The sequence below is a fragment of the Microtus ochrogaster genome, chromosome 18, assembly GCF_000317375.1.
Source record: "Microtus ochrogaster isolate Prairie Vole_2 chromosome 18, MicOch1.0, whole genome shotgun sequence".
NCBI classification, from domain to species: Eukaryota; Metazoa; Chordata; class Mammalia; order Rodentia; family Cricetidae; genus Microtus; species Microtus ochrogaster.
In genome coordinates, this window is record NC_022020.1 from 31078687 (window position 1) to 31105761 (window position 27075).

Genomic DNA, 27075 nt, shown 5'->3' on the forward strand with positions numbered 1-27075 from the left:
TCCATCCTCTACGACCCTAATCCCAACTTGCATCCTCTCTTGACAATGAAACATCCAAGCCTCTTAACAGTCCTTACTCCTAACTCTTATTTCCCTATAATTATTTTTCGCACAGTAACTTTATCTTGTCAAATAAAAACACATCTTGTCCTTCAGCTGCCTTGATCACCAAAGGTTATTCATCATGTTAGAATAAAAACCAGGCACCTACCCTGGCCTGTATGTCTGTGCAGGGTTTGGCAGCTGCCTCTGTTATGACTCTGGCTTCATTCTTCTTCTCACTAGGCTCCACCTACACTGCACTGCTATCTTTTATAGTTACATTGTAAGCTTACTGTTTTTAATACTATTATCTTAATATCTTTAGATTTATTTTATGTGTCTGCCTGTGTATATATGTGCCTGAATGTGTGTATACATATAAACTGTGTGAGTTCCTAGTGTACAAAGAGTTCAGAAGAAGGAATATGGTTGTCTGGAACTGGAATAACTGGATGTGAGCCATCAAATACTTGTTGGGAGATGGATATCAACATGTAGAAGAATACAAATCAATCTATATCTATTGCCATGCCCAAAACTCAAGTCCAAATGAATAAAAAAAACCTAAGCAAAAAACCCACCACAATTAACCTCATAGAAGATGAAGTGGGAAGTACACTTGAACACATTGGCACAGGAAACCACTTCTGAAATATAACCCCAGTAGCACAGACACTGAGAGAAACAATTAATAAATGGGACCTCCTGAAACTGAAAAGCTTCTGTAAAGCAAAGGATATGGTCATCAGGACTAAAAAGCACACTATAGAATGGGAAAATATCTTCACCAACCCCACGTCAGAAAGAGGACTGATCTCTAAAATACAGGAAGAACTCAAGAAACTTGACAACAAAAGAACAAATAATCCAATAAAAAAATTTTAGACAGCGAACAGACCTAAACAGTGAACTCTCAACAGATGAATATAAAATGGCTGAAAGATACTTAAGGAAATACTCAATATCCTTAATCATCAAAGAAATGTCAATCAAAACAACTCTGAGATTCCATCTTACACCTGTCAGAATGGCCAAGATCAAAAGCACTGATGACAACTTATGCTGGAGAGGATGTGGGGTAAAGGGAACACTTCTGCATTGCTGGTGAGAGTGCAAACTTGTACAGCCAATTTGGATATCAGTATGGTGGTTTCTCAGACAATTAGAAAGCAATCTACCTGAAGACCCGGTAATACCACTTTTGGGTTTATACCCAAAGGATACTCAATCATACCACAAGGACATGCGTTCAACTATGTTCATAGCAACATTATTCATAATAGTCAGAATCTGGGAACAACCTAGATGCCCCTCAACTGGAGAATGGATAAAAAAATGTGATACATTTACACAATGGAGTACTATGCCACTGTAAAAAAATAATGACATCTTAAAATTTGCAGGCAAATGGATGGATCTAGAAAAAAAAACCACATTGAGTGAGGTAACCCAGACCCAGAAAGACAAGTACAATAGTACTCATTCTTAAGTTGATATTAGACATAAAGCAAAAGATAACCAGCCTACAGTCCACAACCCCAGAGAACCTAGAGAGCAAAGAGGACCATAAGAGAGACATATAAAGATCTACACAGGAAGGAGAAAAAGACAAGATCTGAGTAAACTGGGAGCGTGGGGGTCACAAGAGAGGGTAGAAGAGAAGAGGGGAGGAAGGGAGGGGAGCAGAGAAAAATGTATAACTCAATAAAAACACTAAAAAGAACAACATATAGACATACAACACACAAGAGCACAACCACAGAGCTGTTCTCAAGCTTCCCCCATGTTTAACATTTTGTATTAGGTCTTTGAGAAGTTTGTATAATGTGTTTTGATCATATTCACACCTTCCCTCAACTCTTTCCTTCCCCATTTCATTAACTTTGTGTCCTTAAAGAAAAACTATCAAGACCATTTGAAGCTGCCCATATATTCTTGGATGTGTGACCTTCTACTGAAATTTAGTTGACTTCATGGGAGGGTACACTCTTGGAGAAACTGGCTCTCTCCTGCAGCTAAAGGTTGCCAATAGTGTCATGCGTGGCCTAGGCTGGGATTTGGGCTCAATTCCTCTCTTCATGCAGGAGTTTGTCTGGTTTGGGCTTGCACAACTCTTGTGTTGTGCTGTCACAACTGCTGTTGGTTTATATGTACCTTGCTGTGTCCAGAGACACTGTTCCCTTATATTTGATTACCCCTTCTGGCTCTTATTCTCTTTTCTCACCCACTCCTCTGCTATTCTGAAATGATCCATGAACCTTGGCAGGAGGGAGAGGGCTACACATGATCTATTTAGGGCTGAGCATTCTGCAGTCTCTTGTTTTCTGTGTCTTGGCCAGTTGTGGGTCTCTGTGTTAATCACCATCTTCTAGAAATAGATGGAAATTAAAAAAAAGAATCTAGTCTATCGTCTTGTTGGACTGAGTCATAATTTGTTTTTTTATCTAAAAGTAATAGAATAAATAAAGTTTAAAGTCCATATTTTCTTTGTCTCCATTTCATTTTCTTATAGAACTATTCTGAATTTGTTAGAGCAACAATAATTTAACCTATTTTGATCTCTGATTGGAGCCAAACAATGTACTTTATTATCTAATTTATTTATTAGGTCATCTCTCTCAATGAGGTCCTGTTATTGCCTATATTGTATATACAAGGTACTTGAGGTATAGAGTGTTTCTATCTCATTCCAAAGATCACAAAGATAACTGACATTTCATTTGACTATCTCAAGTAAACTACAAACATCAGCCACCTATGATAAGGAAGATGTTGGCTTGATTTTAAGTGTTGTTGAACAAACCTCCTAGTAATTCCTTATGGTCCTAGAGATAAGGAGTGGGGGGTGCAGTGAGTACCAACTTTTTAGTAAGATACCTCATAAAATATTGGCAGCAAATCCTGAAAGAATTTGGCCAACATCATTCTTGGAAGTATGAAGCAATGAGTAAAATCAGGTCACTTTCCCTTCTTCTGTTTGAATAGTAGTAGTTTCCCAAAGCTTGGCAATAAGGAAAATCAGAAAGGCTGGCTTTGTTTACCAATCAACCCTAGGTTATAGCATGGCCATAGGAAACAAGATTACATGTAAGTGGAAAGTTTCTAAGATATTTATAGCTTGAAGGAGGAGAAAAAGCTAGGAAAACAAAAGACCATGTAGACTAAAAGTCTGTGTTGCACACAACATTAGCTATTTTGATGAAAATAAAGGGGAAAGGCGGTGTAGGTATCTAGATAATTGAATAAACTTTAAATTTTTAGTTTGTCATTTAGTACCATAAAGATACAAATCTGTTGAACCACTTTACATGGTATTTTAATAATGGTTCCTAGTACCCAAGGCATTTTCTTGATTTTTCAAAATTTTCTACATTAATGTCTTAGACAGTGAAGTGTAGTTTTTATACATCTGGAAGATAAACTCTTTCTTTAAAACTGATTAGATGCAATCATAGCATTAAGAATGGTTTCTAAAATCATTTTAGTGATAGTTTACTTTGCAAATGAATGGAGGGTTAACATCTTAAAAAAATTTAAAAAACATTAATTGACCAACTGCTGTATGATGGAGTAACTTTGTGAGCAACATTATGAATTAGCTTATTTGAGTCTACACCAATTCAATAAACTAAGTAACTGTCTAAGATAGCCTGTTGTAGCTACAAATACACCTAGACAGTCTTTCTTGGGCGCTCACCCATGTTGGCTTACAGGGAAGTTCCCATAGTTCCTGGGAACTCTGAGTGTGTGTTGAGCTATAAACATGTATATATGTATAGACAGATGTATGTACACATTCATAAATAATAAATATTTATGAGAGTTCTCTGCCCCCTAACACTCTGAAACTTCACAGTGCAACCATTTCTTTTGTTTATGTTTATTAGAGAAGTTTCAGGATGGGAATGGTGGTGAGCGCCTGTACTCCTAAATTCTGGGGAAACTGAGGCAACAAAATCAAGAATTTGTGGTCTGTTAGCAACACAAATAGGTTTCTTTCCTAACCACAAGGCAAAAACAAAAAAAAAAAAAAAAAACTGAACCTAACCAAACAACCAAACAGAAAAATACCAGCTTGAAAGTTGCCAATTGGAGTTGTGATGCTCTGTACTGCAAAGTGACTTGGGGACTGGAAAATTCTTAGTCCCATTTACTTTGTGATCCTGCATCACTTGGGATTTTATTTTCAATTTGCTGAGATGGGTTTTTGGAGATGAGGGTTGTACAGTGGTAGTGGTGTGGTGTGTGTGTGTGTGTGTGTATGTATGTGTGTGTTTGTGTGTGTGTGTGTGTGTATGTGTGCGCGTGCGTACACATTGCCACATGCATGTGCTGGGTGACAGAGGAGCCATTGTGGACTGAGGGAAAGTGTATGTAGATGCCATCTGCTCTTTGTGGAATGGTACTTAGAGCACCCAGCACCTTCAGAGTGGTGTGAGAGAGAGTGAGTGAGTCATGCTGGGAACAATATTTTCTGCCTGCCCACTCCTAGGCATAGTGCCAAGTTTTATTTTATTCTCTAGGTTCTAGTCTTTGGATTCAGTGAAAGAATGATATTCCTGAAGTATCTCACACTGGTGAGATACTTTTCATAAGAGTTATGAGTGATTGTTGAAAAGACTTTAGTTTCTCAAGGGCGAGCATCTATTTCATTTGCCATTATGAGCCAGCATCTGGTCTGCTGTCTGGAACAGAATCAAGACTTAATAACTAGTTAGGGGTGAATGAGGGAATAATAAATGTTTTGGTTTTATTGGATCAGATTATGTCTGGAATCATTGCTTTCCTGGGTCACTGAGATGCTGGCAACTCAGATTTGCTGTGGGATATTTTTAGACCCAAGGTTCTTTGACTAGGTCTTAGCTATGTTCCTATTGCTCTAATAAAACTCCATGGCGAAAACAACTTGGGGAGGAAAGGGTTGATTGTATCTTACAGCTTGTATCCATTATCCAGGGCAGTAGGGGATGCAGACACCATGGAGGAACACAGCTTATTGGCTTGCTTCTCCTGGCTTTCTCAGTTGGAAAGCACCTACAAAGAGGTGCCACACTTACAATGGGCAGGTCCCCATAACAACTATCACCTAAGAAAATGCCCCACGGGCTTGCCTACATGCCCTTCTTTTGGAGGAATTTTCTTAATTCAACTTTTCTCCTTGCAAACAACTCTAACATGTGGCAAGCTGACAAAAGAACTAGCCAACACTGATCTATTAGCAAACCCACCCCACGTGTATTTTTAAGGGTGTGTAGAGTCATCATTAAACCAGTAAGGGTTTAAAAACGGAGAATGAATTGGGAATAACTCATGGAATAAGGCATGCCGTTATTCGCATTGGTTTTGTATCATTTAGGTTAAACAAGAAAACAAATGACAGTATAACACGACTGACAGAGGAATATATTATAGAAGAACAAGCAAAGTAGAAATAACATGAAAGATGAGCGCTAGATAGTGTGGACCCAACCATCAATCTTTCCTGGGGAAAACACTGTCTAGATCCTAGAAGCAATTTAATGAGGGTTTCAGAAGGTTTGCTTCTATCACATCAAACTTTGCAAGAAAAATACTGAAATCCTGAAGCACTGGGGAAATTATGTTCTGCTGTTTGCTTGCCTGTTTTAGCAATGTAGAACCAGAGGTTGAGGAAAGTGAAATTCTAGAGGAAAGAGTCAGGCTATCAGAGACGGTAGCATGAGTTGGGCACTTTAGTTTATTATATCAACTTATCATACAAATCCCTACTCATTTGAAATATTCTTCTATCTTTATGTCATATGGGGTACAGAAAGATTCAGGAAGTAGCCTAAATTCACTCAGCTAGCGATGCAAAACCCAGAAGAGAATGCAAACAGCTAAAGCAAAACTCCTTCTTTATGGCATTAACTCAGCAGTTGCTAGATCAAATCCTCAAGTGAGGTTGCTAGATCAAAACCTCAAGTTTTATACCGCTAAGACACACTGCTTCTTTCAAATGTGAAATAAAATATAAGGGCTTAATTTTTTAAGGATTTTCTATTTTAAAAAGTAACCCTACAAGCCAGGTGGTGGCACACTCCTTTAATCCTAGCATTTGGGAGGCAGAGGCAGGCAGATATCTGAGTTATCTGGTCTACAGAGTGAGTTCCAGGCCAGCCAGGGCTACACAGGCTAAACCCAGTTTCGAAAAACCAAAAATTGAAACCAACCAAACAACAACAACAACAACAACAAGCAAACAAAAACCAAAACCAAGCAAAAATCCTTCAAACTCTCCAACCCAAGGATAGGGTGTCCCACACAAATCTTTTATTTCTTGAATACATCAAATTACCCCAGTCTCTGGGACTTTGCGCTTGCAGGTCTGTCTGCCTGGAATGGTCTTCTCTAAGTTTTTCATGTGGCTGGTTCTTTATCCTTGGGCAAGTTTCAGCTCAGACAAATCTTTCCACAGACGGCTCCCATGTCTTCTCTCTTCCCATTGCTCACCCTCCCTTAGTCACACTCCCCTCCCTATTCTATTTCCATGCTTTTCCCTGCCCTCATCCTGAGCTAAACATTTCTGGTCATTGATACTCCCTGTGTTTGTCTGTTTCCTGTGTAGATGCAAAATGAGTTCAGCCACAATGGCTGCTTGCTCTTTGAAATTTCTCAACCTTCACATCGTCTTGGCACATCACAGGAGCTTCCAAAACATTTGACAGTAAGAAAAGAAAGTGTGGGCACATGGTGGATGACTACTATGGGGGTAACCAACCACTTTCTGATTAGATTTGAGGGATGTTCCACAGGAGGGAATCCATGTCTGATACCGTAAACCCCATCAAATACTCATGCTTGGGGAGGAGGTCATAGACCCTGAGGGGGATACACTATTGTTGCTTAGCTATATGGAAGGAGTTTCCAAGTTGCTCATGAATATCTGTTTATACCCACAGACACATGTTACTCTTAACTTTAATCAGAGACATGTCTCTTCAATGTGAACTACAATGAATGCAGACTTAGGGCTGCCCAAGATGCTAAGACTAAGTGAACTTGAGGCTTAGGCTTTAAGAAGATATTTATAGTACTTCCTTTAAGGCTCATGGAACACTGCAGAAGAGGGTGCAGAAAGAATGTAAGAGCCTAAAGACAGGGACAAAGGCTGAGAAGAGCTCTTCTAGGTACAGCACAACTGTACAACCACTGGAATCATGAACTCACGGCAGATGTGGTTACTGGCACTGGGCCTGAGTGGGGACTGTTCTGGCAGCTGTCATCTACACTGAGTGATGCTCTCTTGGCTTCTGAAAGAGTCCAAGAGAAGAGAAGTCATTGTCTTCAGATGTGAAACTATTGGTGAGCACACCAGGCTACAGTGAAGAGTTCCAAACCCATTGTCTTGGATATGGCTTTGGCAAAAAGATAGATGAGTCAGAATATAAAGCAAAACAAAAATCTATGAATGTGGAGAAGAGATTTCCAAGGAGGAAGGCAGGCTGACAAGGGCAGTAGGGAGATCGGAGAGAGAAAGAAAGGCAACTAATCAGGATGGATTCTATCCATTGAAGAAATAAAACAAACACGGGCAAAAGGAAATCTTATGTGTTGTGAATGGGGATATAAACTAGTCTGAACACTATGAGTATTAGTATAGAGGTTCTTCAAGAACTCCTTCATAATCACTCCTGGGAACCTACCCAAAAGAACTCCAAGTGAACACATCATGGAGATACTTGGATATGAATGTTTAATGCAGCACTGTTCTCAATGACTAAGTCATGGAACGATCCAGGTGGCCATAAACAGTGGGATGGAAAAAGAAAACTTGTTTAAACACACAGTGTTATTCTTTCAGCCATAAATGAGAACAAGGTTATGTCATTAGAAGACTAGATGCCACTGGAAATAATCATATTAGGCAAATTAAATCAGAAAAATAAATACTGCATTCTTTATCTCATTTATAGTTCTGAGGTTTTTTTTTATATAGACACATAAAATTAGGTTTGTATATATGACATTAAAGTAGAATCAAAACCTTTCAAGGAACAACTAACGGGAAGGGCTAGAAAGGAGGGAGTGGTAGGGAGGTGGGGGTATGCTCAAAGTTACTGTATATTTGCAGGAAAACTGAATATGGAACTCAGTATAATAAAAAGAAAAAAACTGAAGAAAATATTGAAATAATGAACATCATCTTTAGGGTTGGAGCCTGCAGACCCCAGAGACCTTCATGTCTCTAGAGCATAGGCCCACCAAGCTGCCATGAATGGTGCCATCAAATAGGACAAGAGAGAGCTGAGGCCCAATAAGCATAAGCCCTTGTTAATAGCTACCTCTAGTGAGCCGTTGTGCTAAAAGGGTCTTCAAAGGGACCATTGTTGTGGTGGTTTAATGAGAATGGCACCCACAGACTCATGTATCTGAATACTTAAGTCTTCAGCTGCTAGCAGTCGGTCGGGGAAGAATTGCAGACTGTGGAAAAGGTGTGTGACTGGGGGTGGGCCTGCAGTTTGGAAAGTCTCCTTCCATCCCCAGGGCACTCTTTCTGCCTCCTGCTTGGGGCTCTGTGTGAGATGTGAGTTCTCAGCTTTTCCTCTGCCAAGCTTTTGCTCTGTCATCATGGACTCTAATCCTTTGAAAAATAAGCCAAATTAAACTCTTTCTTTCCTAAGTTGCCTTGGTTATGGTGTTTTTTTTTTATCATAGAAATAGAAAACTAAGACAATTATGGCTGCTATTTACAGGTTGTAGCTATACTTAGGTCCATATAAATTCACCATTTGAATTTTACCCGAATCTTTTTTATTTATCTTCTTTCTCTTTCCCTTTTATTTTGGGTGTGTTAATGCGTGTGAAGATACACCTACATATGTGGGTTCACATGCACGTGGAGGTTCAGGGTCACTCTTGGGTGTCATTCCTCTGGAACCATCCACCTGGGACTTTGGGATTCAGTTAGGCCAGCTTGGCAGTGAGCTCCAAAGATGCTCCTGTCTCTCCTCTCCCAGTGCTAGAACTGCAGGAGGGCACCACCATGCGCCTCATCTTCTGTGGATTCTGGGATTGACCAGATCCCCATGTTTAAGTGTTGTAATAGGAGCGGTGGGGCTGCATCCCCAGCACCCCGGGCCGCCTGCTAGCTTATGCCCCGAAATAACAACATACAAATTGTATTCATTTAAACACTGCTTGGCCCTTTAGCTCTAGCCCTTACTGGCTAATTCTGATATCCCAATCAACCCATCTCTAATAATCTGTGAGCACCAGTCTTAGTGAGCACCGGTCTTACTGGGAAGATTCTAGCCTATGTCCATCCTGGGTTGGAGCTTCATCGCGTGCATCTTCCGGGGAGCAGGGAGCATGGTATCTCTCTGAGGCGTCTGCCTCCGAGAGGAGAGCTGTTGAGTCTCTGAGCTCACTTCCTCTTCCTCCCAGCGTTCTGTTCTGTTTACTCCTCCCACCTATGTTTTAAGCTATGAGGCCAAGCAGTTTCTTTTTATTGCTTAACCAGTGAAATCAACAGATTGATATATGACACTCCCACATCATTTAAGTAAGGAGAGCTTTACCTATAGAGCCATCTCTCTGACCCCATGACTTCTTCACATTCAGCTCTCACTGTCACTTGTACCTAACACTTCCCTGTCTCCCCCTAACAGGATACACAGCATGAAAAACTCACTTGCCTTGGGCACATAACCAGTGTCCAGAGGCATTCTGGGGAGATAGTTTGGAAGTGAAGCAAGAAATGGGCTGGCAGTCCATTCTGAGAATCGTGAGGGACAAGGCTGGGGAAAGTGCACAGAGTCCCTGCTGAGCCTCAAGCACTGTTTCAGATGATTTTCCACCCCTTCGTTCATTTGTTTGCCTTGTTAAGCTACAAGTCCTGGGAGCCCAGCTTTAAGAAGAAAAAAAAAATTGTTTAGAATAGAAGTCAACTTTTCTCATCCTGTAAATTGATGTCACACGAGGCAAGTGGTTCTTTAATAGAACGTTGCGGATCACCAGAGCCTCTGACATTCACGAAATTCACTGAGGTCAGTGCAATAACCAGATAGTACTGTATCCAAAAACGTCCAATAGAGAATTGTAAGCAAGGCCTTGGCCCCCATGTTCACCTACAGGATCATTCTCATGTATCAGTTCAGCGCGGGTTTCGCTGAATAGGAGCCAAAAGCACAATTTCCAAATAGAAGAGCAGGAACGAGCACAAATAAAGCAGATCTAGAGGAGGCTGTCGGGAACGGGTTCAGCAAGCTCAGTTAGACTGGGAAAAATGCAGGCTGGCATGGTATCACGCTGGAGATTGGGCACCAGTTCTGATAAGATCGGGCTATACCAAATCCCCAGGCTGAACTCTTTTCAGCCAGGCCCAAGAACTAGTGCGTTCAAGGGCTCCACTGTAAGGTGAGGAGTACGAGATACACAACCTGGAATTGAATTGTTAAGGGCCCCATACGAGGAAGGAAGCACTTAGAAGAGACTTCTGGAAAGTTTATTAAGTTTCCAGCTTATTCTGTGCGTGTGAACGGGGCCAATTTCAAAGAAAGATGTGCCTCCTTTACAGAACTGTAAAGTAATCAGGCTCTTGCCTAAACTTGGCTCAGCTATTTGAACGTAGCTGGAAGCTGAACCTGATCCTCTCCCCAGGGCTTACAAGATGCGTGCCAGCAGGGCCTAATGAGGTACCTTTACAGTGTTGCATCCTTGGGAACTTTCCTGTCCTGCAGAGCTTCTCCTGGTATCCAAGCATCACTGGATGGTGGTGACAGGACTGGAAGAACAAACCACGGTGCAGGGGGGTGCATGTGCTGATCACAGCGGTTTACAGGGCAGCTGTGCTGATGGCTTTGTGAAATGCTGGGGGGTGGGGGTGGGGGATAGGGAGTAGGGGGTAGGGGCGGGGTAGACAGGACTCTGGACCCCCTTCTAGTTCAGGTTCTGTGATGAGAATTTCCTGGAGTAAATGGGGTCACAAGGACATAGCAATGCCACCGGAAACTGCTCTGTGCCCAGGCTGAGGAGGAGATGACCTCTGCCCGTTGACTTCTGGCTTCAATCCAAAGGCTCTTCTCTTAGCGGGTCCTCAGCAATGCTGTCTTACTGACTTGGGGAACAGCATGCCTGTCTGTGAAAGTCACACCTCAGCTTCCTTTTCCCACTGTTACAACCCTGATCCCAATTCTGATGTTCCCCCCATCTTTACTAGACACAGAGAGAGGAGGTCCCCGAACGTGTCTTAGGGTTACTATTGCTGCAATAAAAACACCATGCCCCAAGTGCAAGTTGAGGAGGAAAGGCTTTATTTGGCTTACACTTCCACATTGTAGTCCATCACTAGAGGATGAAGGAACAGGAATCAAACCGGGCAGGAACCTGGAGGCAGGAGCTGATGCAGAGGCCACGGAGGGGTGCTGCTTACTGGTTTGCTCCTCACAGCTTACTCAACCTGCTTTCTTATAGAACCCAGGACCACCTACCCAAGGATGGCACCACCTATAATGGACTGGGCCCTCCCTGATCAGTCACTAATTAATAAAATGCCTTACAGCTGGATCTTATGTAAAGGCATTTTCTCAGTCGAGGCTCCCTCCTTCCAGGTAGCTCTAGCTCGTGTCAGTTTGATAGAAGACTAGCCAGCACAATGGCCATGACTGATGGGGTGGCCACTGGAGGCTACTTGAAGGAATTTGAAACCCCTGTTTCAATTCAGTCTGTTTCATAGGACCATGAAAAGAGAGAGTAGTCACTAAGATAGACATTTCCTAGCCTTCCTTCCAGGGCCGGCTTTGTCCTGTCTCTTCTGACAACCCACTGTGTTGCTTACATATGAATACACAGCTGAGTATATGTGCTCTACTCTCTGAGGGCTTTGATACAGCAGCTCCAGCTTGCTGGATCAACAAGATCTGAAAGCATTCTTAGAGACTCTGCCCTAAGACAGCCTTTCTTGACTTCTAAATATCATGCTTTCAAATGCAGAGTCTGGAAGAGAAGCCCCCATCCCATGCTGGAATATTTCCTGACTGTCAAAAGGAGCATAGCGTACTGCTTTTGCTGTCACTCACCAGAATAGAAATCTTTCTGGATGTCAGGACAAGGGACAGGTTCCCATATTATTGAGACTTTGACAAACAAAATTCAGGAATTCGGAGCACACAATGAGACAACTACATGTCTACTTACTTTAAGGAAACAGAAGGGACGCTTTTAGAGATCACATATCTGCTTTAGTGTGTCCCACTCTATGAAGCGTGTTATATATTCTTTTCTCCCTAGTCTTTTCAGAGAAGTTACGGAATTTTTCAAAACTTTACCCAATCTAACAATTGTTTTCTAAAATTTATGCCGTTATAATTTTCAGTTTCTCTTTGGTTTGAGACGAAACTCTATAACTCACAGTCACAGACACATGAAATTATGTGCCTCTAAAGCCTTAACCTTCCCCTCTTGGTCTCTTTATGCAGTCAACTAGCCTTTCTTCACTGTTTTTATTTTTGTAACCCTTTCCTCAGTGCCAAGAACATAACCCTGCATTAGGCATGCTAAGCACTGTCTCTGTCACTAAGCCATGAACAAGCCCTTCTTTCCTCTTGATTTGCCTTAGCTCTCTATTGACTGGACCTCAGACATGCTCTCCTTGACCTGCAAAATTCCCCCTCACTCTACCTCACTATGTTCTATCCATTCTTCAGAACTCAGTGCAGTGACCCTTCCTCGGGTCATCCCCATTTTCCTCTGCATAATGAATAGAGCCTTATCAGACCTTGCCCTGATGCCAACACTCACCATGGCAGTGTTATCACGGGGTACAATTATTTTATTTGCCTCCTACAATGGCAGGAAATACATCTATTTTTGGTATTGATGAACAATCACCTATCTGGCATCTGACACATGATGGAGATGCTCTTTACTCCTGTATCTGTCGTTTTGGAATGAATGGAAGAGTATACAAGTGACTCCACTGACAAGGATGCTCACCAATCCCATTTGCTACTGCCATCTCCAGAACAGTGGCATCCCATGAATCACCAGCAGGTTCTCCAGCAGGCTTCCCTAAAGCACATCTTTGAGGCTATATCTAGATCTGCCTCCCAATTGCTCTTGTTGCTCACTGCCTTTTGAGACACTTGTGAAGATAAAGACCTTGGCCATCTCAGCCCATCTTTCCTCCCAGTCCACTCTGCCTGTGAAGAAATGATGACTCAGAAAACTAATGGACCAGGCTCCCTAACAACGACAATGATTTCACTGTCTGTGATTTTCCTATTACAGTTCTAAAATTGGGTCCCAACGAAGGAAAGGCCTAAGGGCACAGATATCAGGAAGAAAATATGGATCCAGGAACACAAATCAAAACAGCACTGACTAGTGTTGGGTACATACGAATGCCAGCCAATGGGGAAGTATTTGGGAGAATCAAAAGTGAAAGCAGATCCCTTTGTGTGAGGACATGGTGGACTGGGAGGGACTCTGGCTGCGCAATCAGACTAACTTGGCAGTGTCGCTGGAAAGACCTGGACAGAGAAGCTCTCAGAGAAAACAGAGGCACTTAGGTGTCTGCTCAGCATCACAGGTCTTTACAATAAACATGAAAAGGGAGCACTGTTTCTTCCATTCTAAAGGTAGATAAACAGACATGTAAAGGACAGATAAGTTTAAGTCCAAACCAGAACTCAGCAGATTCTTACTATTTCCAACTAATTAAGCCATCTGTACAGTCCCCACTTGGAGTGTTCACCTGTACAGTACGGGTAATATGCTGTAGGATTGCTGTAGTTGTTCACCTCCACGACACAGCATGACCATCATGGACACACAGTTGGCTCTTATTACGTAGTTTCCATTCTCTGTGTTTTCTATTAGCTTGTGAGTTCCTTATGGGTTTTCTCATGAACTCTTGAAAATAATTATGGCTTCCAGGTGTGGGAAGACACGAGCAGGGGTTGTACTTTACAAAGGATATATCGCTTGGCCCAACAATAGCATTGTTGTGTGACCCGCCCTTACTGTAACAGATGAGCCTGGCATAATCGGCTTATAAAGGATTAAGGTTATGTGGGCTCACGGCTTCATCCGTCTCAGGATGGACATCGTGGAATCTCTTCCCTCCTTTGCTCTAGAGCCTGTGGCAGCACAGCCCATCCTTCATCCTGAAAGCAGCTCCCAGAAAATTAACTCACTTTGCAGCCATAGCTAAGAACAGAAGGAGGAAAGGGCTGGGGTCCCACTTCCTCCTTCAGGGCATTCCTCCAATGATCTCAAGCCTGCCACCAGATCTTACTTCTCAAAGGTTCCGCTGTTTCCTAATAGCACACTGTGCGAAGGACTAAAGCTTTCGCATGAGCTTTGGAGGGACATTATACACAAACCTCATAGAGCAATGAGGTTTTACTCTGCTCCGAGTCAACTCTCCAGCACAGAATTAGACAGCTTCTGAAGATATGGCAGTGTCAGGAAATGACCTGAGTCTAGGAGAGCTAGCCCCAGACTTCTTCCCATCACCACGCCGTATTCAAGTGCATAGGCCAAGAGTTGACTCCTGAGATCTGTCCAAATATGAAGAATATTAATATTACCAGCTAATTTTTTTCTTGGGTACCACACCCTATACTTGAAATGAATTGCCACATTCATTCACTAAAGCAACTGTTTATTATGTGCATAAATTTCATCCCTTCTTTTGTATGTGACAAAGTTTAAAGCCCAAGGAATTGGATTTCTCTATGTTTGGTAGACATTTTAGTCAATACCCAAATAGTGCAGCTTGAAGAAAATTTACAGTTACCTTGAAGCAGACAAATACTGAACAGAAGGTAACTAAGTGACTTTTCAGGAAGGAAACAATGACCTTGGTTCTTCCCAGGGCAGCCACGCTCCTGTCAGATATCTTTGAATGCCTTTACCACAAACAAAGTCTCTGCAGCTGCAGGATTTTACTCTGTCATTTCAGGGAAACCGATTGAGCAACTGCCCTCCCCCAGGACTCTCCCATTGAGCCTGTATACAGTCCTTCCTCTCCCTTCACCATTTAATTCCAAACTCTGACTCACAGAATATTTAACTTGGAAATTCTATAATCTATGTCTAGAGTTTCCATGTCCAGGAGTTATAATCTTGAAGAACTGTGATGCAGTCATATGGATTTTCCGTGGGTGATTCTTATGCACAGTTGGGGTTAAAAGCAATGGACAAAGTTGTGTGTGTGTGTGTGTGTGTTTGCATCTTAAACTAGGAAGACTCCCATCTTTCATTTCCCCATGAGTTGAGGACAATTCCTGAAATGTGGTGGGGCGGATAAGAACTTGGACTCCACCATCAGACAGTTTGGGCACAAATCCTGAAAGACTACATTTTAGCCTGGTGGTTTCTGGGCGCTTTACCTAACCAACCACTCCTTGCCTTGTATCTTCATCTAGCTAAAGATACAAAGGTGGTATTTTTGAGATATATTAACTGTATGATTAATACAGGCACATTACAAGCTAATTTTGTAGGCAAGACCATGCACAAAAAATCAATATATCAGAAACTACTATATATGGCTAGCAATGTGGTAAGTCCAACAGGGATAAAGAAAATCACACGATGCTCCATCCACTGAATGGATACAGACATTATGGTTGGTACTTTCCAGCACTATTTTATTTTCATTTTCATAATCGTATGCTGCTATTGTTAGAGAACAAATGCACTAGTTTAATAACTGGAAGTCTGTCAATCATTATCAAGGCAGTGACTAGATCTCAGGATTGTCTGGTTTCAGGGCACGTATCTTCCCACATCATACTAAAACTTCAAGCAAACACTCCTTCATATGTTCCTTTGTGCAGCACACAAATGCTGGTTACACACTTCCTAGAAGCTAAGGACTGTACTCGATTTGAAACCTCTGCCACATTAGGTGTACAGTGGAGGAAAGCTGGAAATGAATAAGTTAATTGGTATGTAAAAGTGAGGCAAGGTAGGTGCTATAAAATAAAACAAATCAGAGCAAAATAAAGGAGGAAGTGGGGCGGGAGAGATTGAGATTGCATGGCTTCAGATGAAAGGCTGGGAAAGGATTCTCTGTTGAAGAAACGTTTTGCGAGATGACTGTGATAAAGCATGATTGAATTGTAGGTATTTTTAGGAGGCTAAGCCCAGGAGGATTTACCACAGAATTGGAAGATGAATATAAGGGAAAGGAGGAGTTGTGAATGATTCTAAAGCTTTTTTTTTTTTTGGCAGGACTAACTAGGAGAATGGAGTTCTCTCTTATTTCTTAAGATGGAAAGGAATGCTGGGCAAACAGGTTTTCTCCAGGGCAGAAATCAACCAATTCTGTTTTGAGATTCCTACTATGCTTCCAGGGAGAACTGTTTGGCAAGCAGCTGGAAAGCATCTTAGGAGTCTAAGAAGGGCTGGACGGTGAGGGAGAAGAAGACAGAAGGATCAAACCTAGAAGACAAGACAGCAAACTCCTTAGGAAGGAAGCAGCGAGCCTACGGCCCCGTGTGACGGTGATGCTGTGCATATCTCAGAGGAGACTAGCAATGATAACTAGATTCATAGGTGTAAGGAGGGTTGTGACTCCGAGAAAACCCATCTTGGCAGAATGGCACAAAGAAGAAACTGGAGAAAGGAAGGGTGACAGCCAATGCGAAAGACTCTTCCAAGGGGAGTGGGAGATTGGGCCATCGGTGAAGGAAGATACAGGTTTACGAGATGAGTGAGGCCAGGTGACTTGTTGTGTGTGTGTGGACTGCATAAAGGCTCTGTGGAAGGGAAAACCCTGGTGCTGATGAAAGTGAGCAGAGCGAAGGCATAAAATGGCTGGAATGAAGAGGGGGGGGATGAGATCTTCATAGAGCGGATGCTCAGTCGGCCCACTCACCCACTGCCCATCATATTTTAAAAATACACTTAAGACATAAAGTAGTAGCAAATGACAATATGATCTTGTCCCATTTGATCTTAACAAAAGTCCCTTGATGTAGCTGTTATGATTTCCATGTCACAGAGACACACACCATGCTTTGGAAAGGGTTTTAAAAGCAGGTGTGTATTTGTGAAGATGAGAGAGGTTGATCAGAAACTGAGTAGGCAGAGCAAGCTGTTGGGGGAGGCACATGTGATGTGGACTCTGAAGAGTGGGATGCTTCTAAATATGTGGGAAAGATTGAGAAAAGGATTTAAGAAACAAGGCAAATAAGAATTCTGTAAATACAAAACAGCAAAAAAAAAAATGCGAGGAGTTCATTCTTTGTATACATACTCTGACACGGACTGCATGAATTCTAATCCTAACTTCTGCTGTCAATCAGAGTGAGGCTCCAGACATGTCACCTTGCTTCCCTGGGGGGTATGTCAACAATGCTATTCACCTCAACATTATTGTTGGAAGTAGACACGCGCGCGCACGCGCACACACACACACACACACACATTTTCATCCACGTACACACAATAAAATTATAGCACTATATCTTTTATTTATCCTTATATTAGTATTATTTATGACACAGTGAAGAGTTAGAAAAATGTGCATTTGTGTATGTATGGGAAGTGACCTACAGAAAGCTTATTGAAGATGTCATTGAGAGATGTTTCAAGATGACCCTTCTGGTAAAGAATCTTTATAGACAGAATATGGGTGAGTCTGTCCATCCACTTTCCCATTCAGCCCTCAATTTTAGACGGGTGTCATGAATATCTAATGAAGGCGAATCAAGCAAAATCCAGCTGCTAGCTCTCCAGGACACAGATATGTATGAAGTTAAGTAGATCCTTTCAAAACATCTAGGAGGCTGTCCTCACACTCACTCAGAAGAAAGTGTTGTCCTCACACTGACTCAGAAGAAAGTGTTCAGGCTGTTGTGAAGGCTACAGGGGCTCTAATGTTAGGGTCAGAGGGTTGAGGCTTGGTTCTTGGCTCTGTTACTTTACTAAGTTTTGGCTGAGAAATTCGCCATTTAAAACACGGCGATAATGGTATTCAATATGGATGGGTATTGTGAGGAGCAGGTCAGAGACTCCGGACATAGTCTCTGGCTCTCTGCTGGGCTCCACAGGCTTCCTTGGGGTTGCTTGTCTTTCTTGGAGATTCTCTCTTCTGTGACTATGGTTTGTGTGACTCACAACCTCCATCTTTGAAGTCCTGAAGAAGTCTTCACAGAAAGACTTCTTTTAGATCAGTTTCTAGGATGAGTGGGGGTTGTGCATGGGAGTGCAACAAGAGCAATTCATGCTGCAGAGGGGGCACTTGCAAGGCACACCCCCTTGTTTGTTTAGGACAGTAACCATACCCTGATTGGTTAAAAACCAAAGAAGGTCTTCCAGTGTCTGCTCCCGAATTAGGTTCCAAAAAATAGCAGCGAGTCTCTTTTTACTTCACTGCCCACCCATTCCTGTGACTTATTATTTCCCTTTGGCCAGTAGGCTGCCTTTAATAGTTTCTTTTAGCTATAATTTAGCTCTCTCTCCAATTATGAAGTCATTTTTTTTTCTCCTGGATGATTCCTTTCCTATCAAGGGGTAACTCAGTCACAGAGAAGATACTACAGCGACTTCTCAAACCACTATTCAACCGTATCATAATTTGGCTGTTCCTGTTTCAGACTACATCATTTTATATCAAGGTAAAGAACCATAGGACCAACTCAATGACTTAATTGGTAAAGTGTGCATTGACAAGGTAGGCATGACAACCTGTTTGATGCCCAGAACCAACATGGCAGAAGGGGAGAGCTTATTCTTCAAGCACCATAATGCACTCTCAGACAAACAAAAATAAACAAACATGAATCAAAAAATTAGCATTGCAGCAAAATTGGTCTCTTAAAGTAAGTCTGCTTGAAGATCCCCGACCTGCATTGACTAAGAAAACTTGTGCTTATATGACGGTTGTGTTGTGTTTACGTGTTTCTATTGGGATGCTTTTTGCAACGTGATGCGTATGATTTTGCACTTATCTACATGATACCCACATATGTGTCATCCTTTTGCCTGCATGAATCCATCCAGTGTCTATTCTGCACTTGACATTGTCCTGGTGCTGGCAGTGCAGAAGGGCGCACAGTTACACATGGGCTTGCTTCCACACTACCATCATTTATCATAGCAATGATTCCATCACAATTTATTTGCCACGGCAAACTAGGTGTGTCCTCTGAAGTGGAGAAACATGGTCTTAAATAGCTATGATGAGTGGAGGGTCAGGGATGGCTTCTGGGATGGAACTGGAGTTGAAGATGGAAGTAACACTGTAGTATGGCAGAGTGGAATCCTAATAGCCTAGGGAGAATGTTGAGGGACCAACGATGGACTGTGTGGCCAGAGGCCAGGCAAGATGGCGATACATTAAGACAAACAAAGAGAGAGGTTGAACAGGTAGCAGAACAAACAGGATTTTAAATAGAGATATGTTTGAGAGCACGGGATGGAGAGTAGCTCCCTCCTTTCTCTCATATCTAATGTGATGCATGCATGTGAATGCATGGATGCACATGTATGCAGAGGCCAGACTAGTATTGGAAGCCCTTTCTTCTATCACTCTTTACTTTACTGCCTTGAGATGATCTCTCACTGAACCAGAAGCTTGCCATCTGGGGTAGGTGGGCTAATCAGTGACCTCTTCAATCCCTAGCGTTGCGGTTACAGGTCTGCACAGCCATGTCCAACCTTTTGTATGGGTGCTAAGTATTTGAACTCAGGCTTTCAGGCTTACAGAACAGCTTTTCTTTTATCTACAGGGCCATGTCCATACGACTCCCCTTTAAAAGTATGTATGTATGTATGTATGTATTTCTTATGTGCGTGGGTGTTTTTCCTGCATGTATGTGTGCGTATCACTTGCATGTGTGGTACCTGTGGAGGCCAGAAGAGGGGTCAGATATTCTGGAACTGGAGCTATATATGTCTGTTAGTTGTCATGTGGGTACTGAGAATCGAATCTAGGTCCTTTGCAAGAGCAGCAGGAATTCCCAATTGCTGTGCCATCTCATCAGCCCCAGGACTCCATATTTTAAACAAATCACCCTGATTACTATATGAGAAAACAAGTCTTCATCTGATGGGTTAAATAACAGAGAAAGAGAGAAAGCAAAAAAAAAAAGCACTAATTTATGAAGGTAATATTCTGGATGTACTTTCTGTATTAAGTATCATTTTGTGTTTGGACAATGCATTGGATATAGCAAATTCAGTGTATATGAAGGCCAGTTTGCCATCATTATTGCCATTAGCAAAGCCCCCTCTGTGGCATTCTGAATGTATTTCTTTGAAGCCGTCTCCTGGAAACCAAGGTTCAGAGGTGCCAACACCTAATATCACCTTGCTGGCACTTGGAAGAGGTGGGGTTCCAAGCCAGCATCTTCCTGTTGTGGGAAAACAGTAGGAAGACAACTCAAGTCTTCACTATATAGTGTTCTTCCCTCAAGAGCCCCAGAAAGACTTTACATCCTAAAGTTGTTTTAGAACTTTTCTTAGGGAACTATTGGAGTCATTTTGTATTTATTTTCTAATAAGAAAAATTATTCCTTCTTCACTTATCCAGTTAAATAAAACATGGCATTCATAGGTGTAAGTAAATAGGTCAAGTGTAGAGTAGCAGGGTTGCTAAGAGGAAACACATATCTAGCGAAAAGAAAACCAAACTCAGACTCATTCTGACATGCTTTTCTCCTTATATGAACTTTAAATAAGGTAACTAGTTTTGGGTGACACTGCCATGTGTTTGAGGAAGTGGGTTGGGCTTGGAGATGGAAGAAGAAAGAAAATGTGAACCTCCCAGGAAACACGGGACACTATAATCAAAGTCAGACAGTGCCTGTCATTTACAGAGCTTTAGGAAGACTGCTATCTGTCACATTTCATTCTCAACCTCCATGGGATGAGGGCTTCTTACTTCTCTATTACAAGAAGAGATTGGGTGCAGAGCAATTAAATAGAGCGGGCCAGCTGGCTGGGTATCTGACTCATGTCTTTTTCACTGTGTCCCAAGGCCTTGTCCATGATGTTATTCCGGCAGAGGCTATTTTCTTTCCTAATTGTCTTTATTAGATTCACAAGGAATTCAAACACAGGCTCCTGGTTTCCATCTCTGTGTCTATTGATGGGGGTGAGGCAGAAGTTGTTTGTTTTGAGACGTGAGGTTTCTATTTTGATAGAATTCATTAAATCCATTTAAAAATACTTAAAAACATTCTTGTTGTGGTAGCAGCTTTGTCTCTATGATCAGCGTATTTAGTCTGATCAATACACAGGACACCAACTGAGATCAAGTGTTTGGGTTGTCAGAGTCCAAGCTGGGAGGAGAGGAGAAGGGAGGCAATCTGGGAGCCAATTAGAATATAAAGCCATCAAGGCCCCTACCAAATGGCTTTAGGTCTTCTGCGTGTGGGAAGCTCTGGAGATTCTGATCCTACCCCAGTATTTATAAGCACACATGTAGAAATTTATTAGGTTCTTCCCTGCCCCCACAAGGGAGAACAAATTTCCAGTGGGTCATTTGCCCTTTAGCTACCAACACGTTTAAAGGGACGCATGCACATATAAAAATAACATATTAAGAAATCAGTGTCTATGAAAATGTCATCCTCAGTCTCAATGTTAAAGTCATCCCAAGCACCTATTCCCTTTTCCCATGGGAAGTGTTTGAAAATCTACTTCATCCCCAAAGTCTGCTTCTCTCCTCTGCTATCCACAGCCCTCAATCCCAGACTCCTCCTGCAAGGATGAGAAATAAGGGTGATTCAGAACAGGCTGCACGCCCTCTCCATCCAAGATGATGGTGGCTGGACAGAGGTGGACTCGCTGTTGGTGTCCCTTTTAATACACTTTTAGGATAACTACCAAAGGTGACGATTATCCAGCCTAGTAGCTTTGCGTGAAACCACACTTTCCTGGGAACATCAGATCAAAGGAAACAGGCAAATCCCACACGGAAGAAACACAAACAGCTCCTTGGTGGAGAAATGCTCCGCAATGCTTAGTGGAAGAGGTCCTGCCAGATGTTTACCAAGTGCACAAGTGCACAGAGAAAGTACACACCCTTGTATACATGCCATGGCAGGCTAGAACCCGAGGTAGTCCCAGACAGATTCTGGGCAAGGCCCAGCCCATGCTCCTATCAGAGAATTCACTTAGAAACCCCACAAATCACATTTCCAGCAAGTACCCAAACTGAGCCACCTGAGTACAGACTGAACTCCAGCCTAACAGCCAGCACTCCCCAGTCACAGACGAGGCTAATTCTATTTTGCTAATTGCTTTCTTGGGCATGCACCAAGTTATTAAGCAGTGACATAACAGAGCTAGGATAAGCGTGTGTGGCAGCATCCCCTGACTGTTTTTCCTCAGCACTAGTTCCAACGACTTGTTTGCATGGTAAACGGAATGAGGGAAATTGACAAAATATTTCTGAATGACTTCAGATCGGCTGCCAGCTTTGAGATCACCTTCGCAACACGAGCCTGCTCTTCAGAAAACACTTCTCTTTCCTTGGAGGAAGCAGGCTGATTTTCGGAGCAAATCTATATATCAGCTACGAGCTTCCCCAGGAACGAAGCTGCAGAAAGCAGCGTCAGCAAAACCTGTGGGAAGTCAGACACCAGCCCACTTTGTCCCACCCACCCAGACACTCTCCCTCTCTGGTCTGTACCTTCCGTGTGGCAGCTGGAAGAGAGGATGGTGTTTGGAGGTCTGAAGATGTAAGGCAGGTAACGAGAGAAGCATTTCATCTTCCAAAGGAAAAAGAAAATTCTAAATGAAAAACCAGTCTCCCGAATCCATAAGGATTCTCTCGGCCTTGAAAGCTGGCTACATCACCAATATGTTTATGTAGGTTCTCTCCCAGATCTGCAGAGCTGGGAAGCCCAAGGAATAACTGGAGATGGGTCCCATTTTGCCATCAGCGCCTGGAAGCAATGCCTTACATTTCTGCAGGCTGCTCAAACTCAGAAGCCCCCAAGCAAGCTGGGATAGAGCCTCTTCATTGGCTGGAGCTCCTCCGAGCAGGATTGCTGAGTAAGTCAGTCAGTCCTGCCTGTAAACACACGCTGCAACGTTCTGCCTGGAGCGTCTACCTTTCCCGGTGTGTCCGTCTCTCAGTAACGGCAACGCAGCCAGACACGGCAGTGGTGAGGATAACTGACCATCTCCTATTTAGCTGAAAGATCAGATTAAACAAAGACAGCATAGTGTTTTGCCCTGGAGGGGATGGCTGTTCAAAAGAGCCACCCGTAATGCCACGGATCTCAGGAATATTAAAGTACAGTGCAATGAAATGGATCTCTGTCCTCTGCTTAATCTAGATTTAGTTCCTTTTTTTTTAATTCTAAAGCTCAAACAATAGGGCTATTTATCATTTAGGTGAAGCCAAAAGCCGGGTTGCGTCGTCAGGGATGGAGGGCTAGTCCAGACAGAGTCTGTGCTTCACTGTAGCATCCTACCGTTCCCCCCACCCCACCCCAGCCGTATCACTGAAGCGTGAATTTGGTCCTGAGCAGCCCCCTGGACAAATATAAAGGCAAACACAAAAGAAGAGGCCAACTCAAGGGAACTGACCCTTCAACAGCTCGTGAGCCTGATAGCATAGAAAAATATAGGAAGTAAGTTAGTACAGAAATTATATGGTTATTCTAAAATTCAGAGAGAGAGAGACAGAGAGACAGAGAGAGAGACAGAGAGAGAGACAGAGGGAGAGACTATGAAAAGATGTGGCTGATCACTGGACCCTAAGTTGGCACTGGGTTAGTTTGGTGTATGAAATAAAGTGGCCGTGGCTGCAGCAGGCACTGGAAGGCAGGCAAGCGCGGGGCTGCAGCCGGGATTTATAACTTCTGTCAAAGGCACTATTGTATATGATGAAGAGAAAGAGCAAGCGTCCTTTGTGCTGTTTCAGAGACACAAGGGAATGATTTAAGTAGGCAGTGAAAGAAAGCAAATATTCCCCTGAGTGGGACTTTAAAAAAATAAGAATTAAAGTAAAAACATGCCTTGAAAAACCTCAAAACCATTGTAACACACAGCCCCACAATCCACCCTTCCCTGCTTCCCACTTCTGCAAACCTCAAAACCATTGTAACACACAGCCCCACAATCCACCCTTCCCTGCTTCCCACTTCTTCTCTCTCGTGATGATGAGAAACTTTATAAAAATTGCTGGCAGACAGAGCCAGGCCATCTAGAACTGAGATCACCACAAAACCTTCTTTATCATGGCCAGATATAACATTCCATTCCTATATACAGTTTGGGGGGGGGGAAAGCCTAAATAAGTGATTCTCAACCTGTGGGTCCTGACCCCTTTGAGGTTGAATGACCCTTCCACAGGGATCACACATCAGATATCCTGCACATTAGATTCATAATAGTAGCTGTCAGGATTCATAATAGTAGCTAAATTGCTGTTATGAAGAAGCAACAAAAATAATTTCATAGTTGGGGGCGTGGGTCACCGCAACATGAGGAGCTATATATATCAAAGGGTCACAGCATAAGAAAGGTTGAGAATCACTGGTCTAAGTGATGTTGCTTGCCTTGTGGGTGATTTCAAACTCAGAACCTGGGAGCGTGAAGTGGGTGAGGTAAGTTCTTCCTAAGAGACCCTTCACATTTGAGACAGTATGGCTGCTTAACCTGAGGCTTCTGTTCAGCTGTAAAACAAGAAGTAAACATGGCTCACCATGTGTATTCTCGGAAGAAGTGGGACAATTAACCGTAAAACACATAGCACACTGCGGGAGCTTGGTAAACTCCCACATGGCTGCTGTGTTGGCCTAATCATGCATGAATGTGTGCCCCTCCGAGAGCCTCAGAATGGTGGGTGTGGTTAAGATGTGTGGCACTGATGTTTGGCAGCCTTTGACGTTAGACCCTAGTGTTGACATGAACTCACAGGGACAACTTGGTCACCTTGAAGCCTCGTGGCATGCTGATGAGGATAATAACAGAATACACTACAGTGAGGGTGAGCAGAATGGTGGGTGCATAGGAAGGAAATAGCACATTGTAGGCTGCCAAGTCCATGCCTGGCCTCCAGGACTTGTACCCAACTGTGGCAACGAGGGAATAAAGAAAAACACAAACGGATGGACAAACCAAAAGCTGGGACTAGGTGGCCTCAGTTCTTGACTGGAAATAAACCTCAGTGCCTTAGAAGCTCAGTTTATTGTTCAGAGCTGACCGGAGAGGCTGGGTTGTTACAGGCAGATAAACAAGAAGGCAGGGTTTATGGAGTGCAGCTGGATCACAAAGACAGGCTTACACAGTGTTGATAGACGCAGTCTTCAGGAGGGCAGTGTCTTAGGGGCGGGTGCAGAAAGCTATGGTGGACATTTTCTGTGCTTTGTCAACTTCCACACTCCAACCAGGAGGTAAGGCTTTGTTCTTTAGCTCTGTGTCTCCCCATTGGAAAAAAGACTTTACCATTTTCTTCTTTGCCTCACCCTTGGGGAGAAGACAGCCCTTTTCCCTGAGTCTGAAGCTCTGGGTTCCTTGACATGGTGGGGCCTCTGCCAATATCGTATAAACACTCAGGTCTTTGCTCACATGGGATTCCTCTGCTCCTCCCTGCAATAAGTGCTTCATAAGTCTGATTCTTTGTGCTCTTTGTAGTAATAGCCACCCTCAGTCAGAGGATAGTCCTCTGGTTACTTATCATACCTAGACGATCATATTGGAAACTACTCTAGGTAGACATCAAGGTCTAATTCATATATGTAAATGTTACCTGGCACTCATCAAAGTAGTTCAATAAAAAGATGAATGGATAACCCAAACTGTGAGGGTGAAACCTTTTGAAAGGTATTTTATCTCTCCTTTTTGGAGGTCCTTTGTTACCGAAATGAAGTGAGCTTGACCCTATGAAAAGCTGACATAGATCATTCAACCAAAGTCATCACGGAAGCCATGGATCCACAAACCTCCATTGTGCTTTAGTGTCAGTTAAACAGTAGGCCTGCATGCAGGAAGCACCTTCTGAATCAACAGCAGTGAGCAAATGTTTCGTGAGTGAGAAAGCACTGACCGTTGTCCGTATCTACCTACAGGAAACTAAATAGATACACAACAAACAGAACACTGCTCCATCCATCAGAAGGGAAAGACCCCACAGGCTGTGCCTAAGTCCCAGGAAGGCCACTGCTCAGCTCTCAGCACACTTTGACCTGAGTTAAGAATAAATTCTCCAGTGCAAATTTAAAATGGACGATTTCTTGCTAGGCCCATAAGTCCCGCCTCCCCACAGGAAGAACAGGAAGGGGCAGGAAGAATGGGGAACTTCCTTGAGGGACGAACTCTAATGCAGGCAATGTGTTGTAATTCATCTGGACGGCTCCTGTGTGCCTTCCTGTCCTTTTTCCTCTTGCTCCTCTCAGCAACCCCATTTGGCAGGCTAGGAAGATGCGATAATTTATTCAAAGGGGACATCTTTCTACGCTGGAATCACCTGGCTCACTTTGGAGGTTTAGGTTCTTACAGTGCTAGACCAGCTGACTCAGATCCTCCAGGGCCAACAATATGCTTTGGAGCTTCAAGAACCTGTTCAGCAAGGAGGTTGTTTTCATGGATTAACACAGCTGAAAATATTCCCCAATAACCTTGTCCTAAATCACGACCCTTGTCTTTCATCCAATAGTTTGAAGACATTGAGATGGGTGATTAGGTAGGCCTTAGAAGAATTGATGGTGGGATGGAATATAAGATACCATCCCTTTTGTAAAGGGTGGCACAGCCTATGAAAGCAGACAAACACATAGAGGCCATGATTGCAGGGAGGGAAGATGAGGCTATTCCTTGGGATTCTAAGGCCCTGGTGGCTGTTAGACATCTGCACTTTGCCTTAGGACCTTATACATGGTCCCTGTTGCTGGGAGGCATAACAAATGAAGAGATAACAGTCACTAAATAAAAGTGGAATTCCTTTTGGCATCCCCCGCCCCATGTTAGTACAGGGAGAATATTAGGGGCACTGTAAGGGTTTGAAGTCCAAGAAGAAGAAGAGACGGCAATGGCAGGGATGGTGTTGGGGGCAGGATAGAAGCGGAAGTAGAAGGGAGTCTCCATTGGGAAAGTTAC

At 42.9% G+C, this 27075-nt stretch overlaps 1 protein-coding gene across 4 annotated transcripts in view; it reads right to left on the reverse strand.

Annotated features, from left to right (window-relative positions):
• Ppp2r2b (protein phosphatase 2 regulatory subunit Bbeta) overlaps positions 1 to 23119 on the reverse strand; it is a 399374-nt gene extending 376255 nt beyond the window's left edge. Inside the window, exon 1 of one of the 4 annotated variants that reach the window (XM_026783466.1) lies at positions 22658 to 23119. In XM_026783466.1, coding sequence (XP_026639267.1) covers positions 22658 to 22731 — 74 coding nt within the window. In that variant the 5' untranslated portion in view covers positions 22732 to 23119. The remainder of the gene's footprint in view (positions 1 to 22657) is intronic. The other 3 variants (XM_026783468.1, XM_013349565.2, XM_026783467.1) reach the window with 3 other exon arrangements.
• Between the last annotated feature and the right edge of the window lie 3956 nt (positions 23120 to 27075).